The sequence below is a fragment of the Calidris pugnax genome, unplaced genomic scaffold, assembly GCF_001431845.1.
Source record: "Calidris pugnax isolate Ruff unplaced genomic scaffold, ASM143184v1 scaffold18, whole genome shotgun sequence".
NCBI lineage: Eukaryota > Metazoa > Chordata > Aves > Charadriiformes > Scolopacidae > Calidris > Calidris pugnax.
The window spans coordinates 296067-307475 of record NW_015090812.1 but is presented as its reverse complement, the minus strand read 5'-3'; the positions used below and the strand labels follow the sequence as shown (position 1 = coordinate 307475).

Genomic DNA, 11409 nt, shown 5'->3' with positions numbered 1-11409 from the left:
CCCTCCCCGCCCGGGGCCGCGGCCGCCCGGAACTCGCAGCCTCGGCCGGCCATGGTGCAGATCGTGACGGTGAAGACCAAGCCTTACGGCGACCAGAAACCCGGTACCAGCGGGCTACGCAAACGGGTGACGGTCTTCCAGAGCAATGCCAACTACACCGAGAACTTCATCCAGAGCATCCTGGCCACCGTGCCGGTGGGCGAGCGGCAGGAGGCCACGCTGGTGGTGGGGGGGGACGGCCGCTTCTACATGAAGGACGCCATCCAGCTCATCGTCCGCATCGCCGCCGCCAACGGGGTAGGAACGCTCGGGGTTGGGGGTTTGGGGAGCTGGAGGTCACTGGTGCTTTGTATTTTGCGTGGCCGTGGCGTGGAAGTAAAGCCGCGAATGACACAGGAGCTGACGCAGCTCCGCTTGTGTTTCACGCCGTAAAAAAGAATTCCCCGGTGGTTTTACCTCCCTTTGATAAACAGATAAACTGGGGTTATTCAGCCTGGAGAAGAGGAGGCTGAGGGGAGACCTTATTGCTCTCTACAACTCCCTGAAAGGAGGGTGTAGAGAGGTGGGGGTCGGTCTCTTCTCTCAAGTCACAGGCGACAGGACGAGAGGAAATGGCCTCAAGTTGCGCCAGGGGAGGTTCAGGCTGGATATTAGGAAAAATTTTTTCACTGAAAGGGTTCTCAGCCATTGGAATGGGCTGCCCAGGGAGGTGGTTGAGGCACCATCCCTGGAGGTGTTCAAAAGACGGGTTGATGTAGTGCTGGGAGGTATGGTTTAGTGCTGGTGATGCTCCTTGTTTGTTGTGTGGGTGACTATTTTTGTCAGTTAGGTTGACGGTTGGACAAGATGATCTTTAAGGTCCCTTCCAACCTAGAAGATTCTGTGATTCTGTGATAGCTGGGGGAGCCGTCAGGCTTCTGCCAGTGCGGAGGTGGGATGTGAGTGCAGCTTTCCTCTTTCCTGCTTTTTTTTTTTCTTGCTTGGGGCCATGGTTGTGTTTTCCAGCTCCCAGCACAAACCAGTGGCACCGTGTGCTGGTGGGGAGGTGTGCTGGGTGGGGAGCAACAGTGTCTTCCACCACTCTGGTGTCTCGCTGCTGGAGACCTCATCCCTCTTGATTCCACTTGGCCCTGTCGCTTGGTCAGCCCCAGAGGAGCCCAGCAGGGACTGAGATGTTGGTAGGGGTGGCTGCACTGAAGCTGAATTTGAAAAGGGAGGCTTTTCTCTCCATTTGTTTTTTTCCAAATGAAAAACATACTCTTCTCTTGAGACACCTGATTCCTCCTGGTCTACAGCAAGCTTTCTTCCTCACAGACCAAGGGGAGAGCTGGGAATGCTTGGTGGTGGGGGTCACACGTTATGGTAAAACCTTAAGAATTGCCTATTTTGACTTCCCAGTGGCAGTCAGGTGCCTCAATGCCTTTAAAAGTCCAATTTCTTAAGAAAAAAATAAAATTAATTTGAGATTGCTGACTTCTTATGGCATAAAGAAGCAAATAACTGTTTCTTCTTAAGCCATGTAGGAGTTTATCTTCAGTGATTTGTGGTAGCTGGTCAATTTTCAGTCCATGTCCGAGCATCCCTTAACAGCACTGGCCTTGCTGTGATGGATAGTGCAGCCTTCCCCGATGGGAAAAGCAACAGACACTGGTTTATTTATTTTTTCTAAGAAGGGGTTGGAGTTGAAAGGTACAGCGTTCCCGCCTGACTGCACGCACAGACAGCACCTTACATTCCTGTGAATGAACAGACTGGGAGACTCGTTCCCTGGGATAAAGCTGTAGTTTGTGTGGGTTTTTGGATGTGTACCCGGGGCCTGGTGGGATGTGGCAGCCTTCCAGGCACCGAGGAGTTCTCCATCATCTGTGTCTCAGCTCAACTCTAGAAGCGAGCAGGGGCCCCAAGGTAGACCATGGTGGGTACTGATTAGGTAACTTCTTGGGAGGGGGATGAATCACTGCTCGAATCTTCCACCCTGATGGTGCAGACACTCGTGTATGTGCAGCACCACAGCACTGAGCTTTCTGTCAGAGTAGCAAAGGCAGGTCCCAAGGGGTGTGCTTGCTAATGGACATTTGCTGTGCAGAATTTTGTCCGTGTGAGTTCAAAGTGGTAAGATAGAATTGGCTGTGAAGTCAGAAAAATGTGCCTGGAAAGGCAAGAAAGGAAACAGGGAGGTAGAGGAACAAAACAAGTGGAAGAGTGTGGGTTAAGAGCCGAGACGCTAGTACATGAAGTGAAAAGTTTTACTTTAAAAGCTTTTTCTTTTGAGTAATTAATTTATAAAACAAGATAATGGCAGAGACAAAACGTTAGACTATTTCAAGCAAAAATTTGGTGATGTTACAGCATTACCAGTCATCTGCCTGCTCAGGTTCTCTATATCTTTGCACTGCAGAATTGTAGCTCTAAGTACATCACTTAAAAAAATAGGAGGAAAAATGCCTCATAAGGAAGCATTGAAGAGAAGAGCAAAATATCCCCCAAACTCTTTTATAAATGAACAGCAGGTAAATCCTGAATAAGTAAACAGAGGGACATACAGTGAAGTGATTTGCAGAATACAGAGCCATTGAAAACTTGATATATAATTGCTGGCTACGTTTGAGTGGCACTGGCCTGGATAAGACAGTGCAAGTATTGCACTGGCAAACTCAAGAGTGGCAGAATTATCAGGTCCTAAGAAATGAGGTGACTAAAAATAAAGTTTCTTTAGCAAATGCAAAATGCTGAGTTTGTAATGAATTTCTATGTATCTGTTTTCTTCTCTTGGAATGGTAAGGGGATACTTGCTTCGTAGTTTTCCTCTGTAATTAAAAGTCTTAGTTCCCTGATAGTGTAGTTGAGCAAGAGCCTGTGACAATTCGGTTTCTTCATAATAAATGTGAAGTAACTGTAAGTCATCTACCCTTCGAAGAGAAGGGTGAACTGCTTCTGTTAAACTCCTTCTGTTTACCAGTAAGAAAATAAACTGCAGAACAGGTAGCACGTGGTAACTTGTTCCTGGAGACTGGTTTTGTCTCAGTGCTGAGGTTCTTTGGAGGGGTCTCTTGATTCCAGCAGCCAGGTCTCAGAGAAAGACTCTGACATCTCATGTTGAGAAATAGTGGGTAATATAGAGAAAACTCCAGAGGTGGCTGCACTGCCCTGTTTGGACACCTGAGCCAACAGTGCTGTTTCTGTTTGTAGAAAAAATGATTATTACAATGGATGTAAGGGGGACTGGTGTATGGATATAGTAAGAATGCAGTAAAAATGAAAACAAGAAGTTTTAGCATTTTCTGATTACTCGATTGCCAAGGTATGTTATAGCAGGCTGCATTCACTGGGATAAAGTCACCCAGCCCACCACCTGCCCCAGAGCAAGGGCTGGAAAACTGTATTACTGGTCCTATGGAGTAAGAGGTGTTTGGATTAATGATTTAAAATCATGTGATTTTAAGGTCTGGGTGAGTGGCAGGAGAAGCCTGAGGACCACAATTTCTTATTGTTAGTTTTACAACATAAAAGCAAAGGATGCTAAAGTGAGTTTTGTCTCCGTCTAGAATGGTTAATATATAACTAAGTACTCATATTTGACTAGCAACAGCTCAATTTGTAGTTGTGTGATTAAAGAGTGTTTATCCTATTTATAACTTTGCATTTATACAAGTAAACTACAACAGGGATTGTTGGTTTTTGCCGTTCTCAGTTGGCACCCAGTGTAGCCTCCCTGCTTTGTTTTGGTCTGTTCTGCCAGGTTTCCTTGATGCAATTCCCACATAGTTAGCAAGTCTGACTCTTTAATTACATGGATAAAAGCTTAAAAGCTCCTGTTGGAGCATCACCTGTTGGGGTGAAATTGTGGCTGTACAACAGCTTAATGTTAAAAGCATGCAAAAATTATATATAAGCTATAAATCTAGATGTGATGGTATAGCTAGCAGCAGGTTGATTATTAACACTGTCACCTGCTACTCAACGAATTTACTGTGCCCCTGGTTCCTTCTTAAATAAACAGATTTCAAAGTGCTGCAAAGTAACAACATTAAAGCAAATTGCTGGAAGGTGTTTTGAATGCTAGGGAGTGCTTTGCATGTTAAATACTAGCCTGGTTTTGTTTTACTGCTGCAGGACAAACAGTGCTTTTATTAGAAATACTGCTTTCTACCCAAGAAAGTTTGGTTTCCTGGCTTGGCTGCTCCAGAGCTTTTCCCCCACTCAATTATCCCGGGGAAAACAAGTGTTTAAACTCTGTTGCATTGCTCAGCAGCTCTTTATTTGCCACTGCTCTGCTTTTGTAGCTCTACTCCCTTTTTCTTTGTGCTGGTCTGCCATAGTCTCCAGACCAGTTCCCATTCTGACAGTGCTGCTGAGCCCATAATAAGTGGTACGATGTGGTGCAGGCCTGGAGAGCCACGTTCTGGTCCCAGCTCAAGTGTGGTCACATTCCCAGCCTCAGCATCCCAGCTGCAGAAGGGGCATAGTGGGACCAGCACATCTGTGATCTTTTTTGTGCCTACTGTTTGTTATTGCTCATCCGTATCTCAGCCTCACTTGTCTTTCTTGTCTATTTTTAAAAAATCCTGTTACCAACATCTCTTCTGCTTGCTCCTGGCTCTGCACAGCACTGTGCAGTCAGCCTTAGCCTTGTTCATTTGCAGACCTTCATCCATTCAGCAATTGGCGTTGTTATCCTGAAGAACAGACTGCCCCGGTCCTCAGGGTCAGATCTTCCCTTTAAGTAAAAGCTCCTGATATTAAAACCATCAAACTAAAGTGACCATAAAGAAAGTTCTTCCATAAAGCAGTCCCTGTGTACCAGATTAGATGCAGTGATGGTAGATTCTATAGGCTGTTAAGAAAAAATCTCAGTTTTTGGTCTTTCTTGCATTACTGGTTTTCTTAGAAGCAGAAAGGGAAACTGAGATCTGATAATGAAGTAAGGAAGTAGATACCAATTGTGCCATGAGCATTCCCATGTGGATATATCCTGCCTTCAGACCACGGTAGGTTTTAGAAGACAGCTGTGCATGCAGCAGCTCTTGCAGCTTGGAGACTGCTTTTGTGCTATCTTAGCTTCTTTTGCCTCTAAAGTTAATTGGCTTATATCAGTTTACAATTTAAGGTTATTAAGGCAGTGGTCCGGTTGTCCAGTTTCAGTGCCTTTTAGAATTTTAAACTCTGCAATAATGAGTCTCCAGCTCAAGGGAAGAGCTAAGGTGCTTTGGAGCTAATCTCTGCAAATCCAGCAGACAGAGAGCTGAAATTCATACTAACAGGGTTTAGCTGTAATCTCCTGGGACAATGACTCTGTATAACCAGAAACCTCAGCTCTGGCTGTGCTTCTAGAGCAGCAGGACAGAGTCTAACACCTTCTCTTCGTCAAGGCAAAGTGTGGAGTAGGTGAGCTGGACTGAATAGGTGCTACACATATGTCTCAGGCCAAGACTGAGCTACAGGAGGGTCAAGAAACGTGCTATGGTGGGTCCTTTCCATTCTGTCATGGATCTCTCTGAGCTAATCAATATATTGATTAATGCTTCAAATGATGAACTGGAGCATATCATAGAATCGTAGAATGGTTTGGGTGGGAAGGGACCTTAAAGCCCCCCCAGTGCCCCCCCCTGCCCTGGGCAGGGACCCCTTCCCCCAGACCAGGTTGCTCCAAGCCCCCTCCAACCTGCCCTTGAACCCCTCCAGGGATGGGGGAACCTGGGCCAGGCTCTCGCCACCCTCACAGCAAACAGATCTCAGCTAATTCTTCCCTCCTACAGTTTAAAACCATTATCCCTCATCCTATGGCTCCGCTCCCTCATGAACAGTCCCTCCCCATCTCTCCTATAACTTAGAAGTAAAGGGAAATAGCAGATGGAATAAAATATGAGCGCAATACGTACATTTATAATCATAATACAAGTTGTAGAGTAACATACTAAACAGCAGATCTGATGAGGAGACCACAAAGACTGTTGGTAGCATCATCCAGCTAGCCAGAAAAACAACAACCCTTTTTAAAAATCTAGGCATGAGTTTTCTAAGTGAAACGCAGGAAAGAAAGTCACCAGGAACATAAGTCCTGGTCTGGGATACACCCCCTCAGAGAGGATGCTCTCTGCCTCGAGGCGGCTCCAGTAGGAATGACCTGAGGTCGGGCAGACAGGGCTGGTGAGGAAGGAATGAAAGAGTCTTCTTGGCCTAGAGCTGGGGAATGGTGCTGGCAGTCTGCAAACCTCTGCAGTGGTGCTGCAGGGAGGGGAGGTAACAACTTGTTCTCTGGCCTGCTGGGGACTGGGAAAGAATTAATATTGCAACAGCAAAGGTTTGGGTTAGCCATTAGACAGCGTTTTGGAAGCTTAAGGCTAATGAAAGGAGCACATTGCCTGGGGAGGTCATTGAGTCTCTGCCTGGGAAAACCCCTAATGAGGATGGGTTTGGGTAGGGTTGACCCTGCCTAGGGCAGGTCTCGGTGACCTCTCCCTTCCAGCCCCTTTTCCTCCTGTACTTAAGCCGCTTTTTATCCCTGGGCCCACAGATGAAGCTTCTCTAGCACATCTTAGTGAGTCTGTGAGAAAATCATCGTGTATCTCTACTCTTCTTTCTGCTCTATTTCCTGCCATGTATAGCCACCTCCCTGTCATGGTGGGTTACTAGCTTGCTTGGTGCTGTACACCTCCGATCTCTGTTCCTCATCCTGAAAGGTCTCACCAGATGTATCTCTGCTCCTCACACTAGCATCTAGCTGAGCCAAGACGTGCCCCCCCCCCTCTACGAGATTGTCTGGATTTCTTGGGTCCAGGTGCTGGTTTCTGTGAGGACCTGGGGATCTGAGCTTTCTCCCAGCTGGCTGGGGCCAGGAATCCCAGAGCTTTCCTGGGTCTGCTCAAGGTAAACCAGCTGGAATCCCCCTCCCGTCCCCCGGTGCAGGGGCAGGATGGCAGATACCAGGGCAGTCCAAGGTAACACACAGATTTGGGTGTGCTTTGAAGAGCTGACCTTTGGACAGAAGGTTTCTCAATCTTGGTTGCTGGTGTGTACTTCTCTCCTGGCAAAGGGAGGATCAGCCCCTACTGGTGTGACAAACCTGGAGCCCGTCACGGTACCTGTAGCAGCTCTGCAGATGATGGCTTCATCCCTAGCCCTGCAGAGCCCTTTGCTTATCTATTAATTTTATATCAACTTTTTGGAGGATGTCCTAGGTGTGTTTGGTCCTGCAGCAGTTCTGGGGAGGGGATTCTGCTGAATTCCTTTCCAGCCTGTAGGTGATCTGTAATGATCCTAGTCATCCAAGCAGAGCCTCCCAAGATCACAGATCCCTGTCTCCTGGCAAAGGGAGGATCAGCCCCTACTGGTGTGACAAACCTGGAGCCCGTCACGGTACCTGTAGCAGCTCTGCAGATGATGGCTTCATCCCTAGCCCTGCAGAGCCCTTTGCTTATCTATTAATTTTAACGAGGGTGCATGTAAGTACAGAGCAGTTTGTCTTAATTCTGGAGTGACTCGTATGTACGTGGTTGCATCCACGTGCACTTGTGCTGTCAAGATGCTGCCAGATATTTTCCCTTTCTGGAATCCCTACAGCAACTTAAAAACCTAGATTTTTCATTAATTCTTGGGGAAACAAAGAGTTTTGCAGTTGGAGCAGCGCTCTTGCGTGACTAATAGGCTTGCAGTCGATCTGTTTATTTTACTCTGGCTCCATTTGTCTTGGCATTGCCAAATGTCACGCAGAGCAGTGGCTGCCGAGTCATACGCGGGCAGAAAGTGCATGTTTTTGGCAGCTGAGCAGCGGGGTTGTTCAGGGCTGTTGGCACCCTCTTACGGCGAGCGTGGAGGCAGCAGGGCAGGGACAGAGCAGGAGCTAAGGAAATGCGTTTTCTTTTTTGAAGGAGAGTAATGAAATAAGTGCAAAGTACCTGATTTGACTCCTGTTTGTTCGCTGGAGTTTCATGCAGTGTTACTTTTTGATTAATCACAGAAAAAGAGCCCACTGAATGGAATGTAGTATGAGGAAGTATAGTATGAGGAAGAGGAGGCTGAGGGGAGACCTCATCACTCTCTACAACTTCGTGAAAGAACACTGTAGAGAGGTTGGTGCTGGTCTCTTCTCGCAGGTAATTAGTGACAGAACGAGAGGGAATGGCTTCAAGCTCCAACAGGGGAGGTTTAGACTGAACATTAGGAAAGAATTTTTCACTGAAAGAGTGGTCGGGCATTGGAACAGGCTGCCCAGGGAGGTGGTGGAGTCACCATCCCTGGCTGTGTTTAAGGGCCGTTTAGATGCAGTGCTGAGGGACATGGTGTAGGGGAGGACTTTGTAGAGTAGGGTAGATGGTTGGACTCGATGATCCCAAGGGTCTCTTCCAACCTAGACAATTCTATGATTCTATGAGAGAGAGGAATGGGAAGGTGAACAGAGAGGAGAGGGGCTGCTCAACGGAGGAGAGGACATCATGGACCTCCAAGAAGGCTGACCTGAGGGCATTTACAGGGGATGAGAAGAGAGAATTGCTGTTTGTGCATTGGGTTTTCCTTCCCTCAACTGCTTCGCTTGCCTGAATGTCAAAATATAAGATTGTGGCTCAGAGGAAGGCTGTGCTGAGGATGAGTGGGAGGTTGGGAGAGCCCACCTGCCCCCTCCTGGGCTTGGAGAGGGCTCCAGACAGCCACGGTCCCAATAGGTGGGATGAGGGAAGATGGCAAACCTCATGCAGGTGGAGAAGACGGGACAGGGACCAGCACTATGGAGCCAAGGGAGAAGCCGCATGCTCCACAGTGTTTTACAGAAGTTTAACTGCTCTCAAAATAGCCTTGTTTGTCTTTTTATCATTAACCAAAGTCAACAGTTAGTTCACAGTTTTAACTCTGTTCTTGCATGTCTGCAAGACAGTAAAAGGGGACCTAAGCTGGCAAATGTCCCTGCCTGCAGCAGGTCGGCTGTTCGGAGGGGAAACACCCTCACCAGCCTCTGACTGAGGAGTGAGAGACCTAGGAAATAGAACCACAAGGAAGAGTTAAGGAGATTGGGGTTGTGTACTGTAGCAAAGAGAGGGCACTCACAGTCTATATGCTAAAGGATTTTTTTAATATGTGAGAAGTTGTCAGGAAGAGGATTATGATCAGTTTGTTTTCTGTGTCAGCTCAGGAGGACTTAAACCACAGCAAGGAAGATGTACAGCAGATCGTAGGAAAACACTTCTAACTGCAAGGCTAATTATGGCTTACCTGGAAAAAAAGATTTCAAGAACAAGTTATATCAACTTTTTGGAGGATGTCCTAGGTGTGTTTGGTCCTGCAGCAGTTCTGGGGAGGGGATTCTGCTGAATTCCTTTCCAGCCTGTAGATGATCTGTAATGATCTCAGTCATCCAAGCAAAGCCTCCCAAGATCACAGATCCCTGTCTCTGCTCCAGTCTTTGAGGTGGTCAGGATCCACCTTTGATGAGCTTTTACCACCTCTGAATCTTCTGGCAATTGTGCCATCACCAACCCATGTACCAAGTCCCATTTGGCCAATTACTGGTGATTTAGTTTATCAGAAATGGTGATGCACATGTTGCAGGAAAGCCCTGGGGCCAGGTGGGGACCCCAAAGGTGGGTTTGGTGTTTATGCCTTTTTTGTCTCTATGCTTTATATGCAGTATTTTATATTTTGCTTGATAGGATGTGTTTCATCTCATGTACGTATGCACTAATGACCGATACCTTCCTCCCCAGCTTAATTTAGTTTGATTTCTCTGTCTAGTACATGTGCACTTAATTATATGCAAAAATTCCTAATCCTGCACAGGTCTTTTTGCTGCCAGTAAGTCCGTGTGAATCTCCTCCATTCAGCCCCCGGAGCTGGTAGGTGGCCTGTGCCCTCCTCCTGCCACTTAATGCCGCGGCATTTTGCAGGGCAGTAAGTTTATCTCTCTGGGAATAAGAACGAAAGAGCTTACTTAGGCTTTTTCCTGCCAGGGGGATGGACTGGTGGGAGGCTCCCCATAGCTCATTTTGGGAGGTGGATTTTGTTTTCTGTGCCACTAGAGGGAAACCTGTGCCTTTGCATGAAAATAAAGGGTGTCTCAGCCGCAGGATGCAGCTTGAGATTGCTTGGGTTATGCAGCTAGAAACAACTGGCTTCTATTTTATCCATCCATGCTATCTCACTTGGTGGTGTAAAATGCGTGTTGTCCTGGCTCTGCAGTGCCCGTGCTTCAGTGGGGTTTGGTGGGGAAAAGAGAGGAATTAAGGAATCAGATTGTAAGCCCTGAAATGTCCTGGCTTTTGCCTGAGCCACCGCTCGCCCCTTGGTCCAGCCTGGGTAGGTGGCTGCGTGGGGCAGCAGCCTTTGGGGTTCCTGCAGGTGGCTGAAACAGCTTTGCTTTCTGGGAGAGCAAACCTCAATTAAAGTCTCCGACCTTGGGAATGAGATCCCTTCCCTAGGGAGTAGAGGCGAGAGCTCGCCTGGCTCCTCATCTCCCTTGCAGGACCTGGCTGATGCCTTTGCAGAAGGTCAAGTAGGGCCTTTGTCTCCAAAGGTGTTTTTCTGCCTTCAATTATGAGGTTTCCCCTTAGTCTCATACAAATTATCCAGCTTGATTTTAATGTACTCATGAGTATAACCCTTTGGGAGAAAATGTTAGTTTTTGGAGCAATGACAGAATCGGCACCTCAGAAAACAGTCCTGTGAGTGCCTTCATAAATGGTCACAATTCAGCTGTGAACACATCTCCTTTCCCCCTCTTGCTTTCTAATAGCAGGACAAACCAAGTCATTATGAAGTGTATGTTCTTTAATTGCTCCAATATTATCTACAAATTGCTTCCAGCAGCTCGGACAGAGGACTGTGGAGGTTTGGAGGAAACTCTGGTTTCAGGAAGGTGATGCTCTCTTCTGTCTGTGTTCAAAGCTGCTCCAAAATCAGCTTCGTTGGACGCAGTTTTCCAAAACGTGATATTTTTTTTGTGTTTTAAATAACTCTGGGTGAGACTGGTGTGGGTATTCAGTTGAAATTGTCGCTCTTGAGGCTTTTTAGCTCCTCTGGGTTTTTCTTGGTCGAAGAGAGGCTGGACACCATCCCTGTGTCTGAGAGGGAGCCGGGCTGTCAAAGCAGGAGTCGTACGAGCGAACTGTAGGTAACAGATCTGTCGCCTTCCATTTTAAGAGTGACCTTTAACTTGCCAGACTTTGCAAAATAACTCTGGCAGAGCCGCTGCCGTGCCGGCCGGAGCCTTACCTCCTGGGGAGCAGTGTGAGGGCCCCAGTGGCCTGGCTCTGCCACCCAGATCTTGCTTGGCCAGCGAAAACGCTGGGCTGGGTGCCGGGGTGGCACGTCCGAGCAGAGGGCTGAGCTCCTCACCCCTGCCCCGAGGGACAACCGGATGGATTGAGGGTGCTGGGCTCCAGGGGGTGAGAGCAGGGAACGGCGAGGAGCTGTGCCTGTGGA

General features: G+C 47.7%; 1 protein-coding gene across 1 annotated transcript in view; it reads left to right on the top strand.

The window, feature by feature from the left end:
- The first annotated feature begins 6 nt into the window (after window positions 1-6).
- The window catches only part of PGM1 (phosphoglucomutase 1), a 28885-nt gene continuing 17482 nt past the window's right edge, over window positions 7-11409 (top strand). The window contains exon 1 of the mRNA XM_014939496.1: window positions 7-297. Coding sequence (XP_014794982.1) covers window positions 52-297 — 246 coding nt within the window. The 5' untranslated portion in view covers window positions 7-51. The remainder of the gene's footprint in view (window positions 298-11409) is intronic.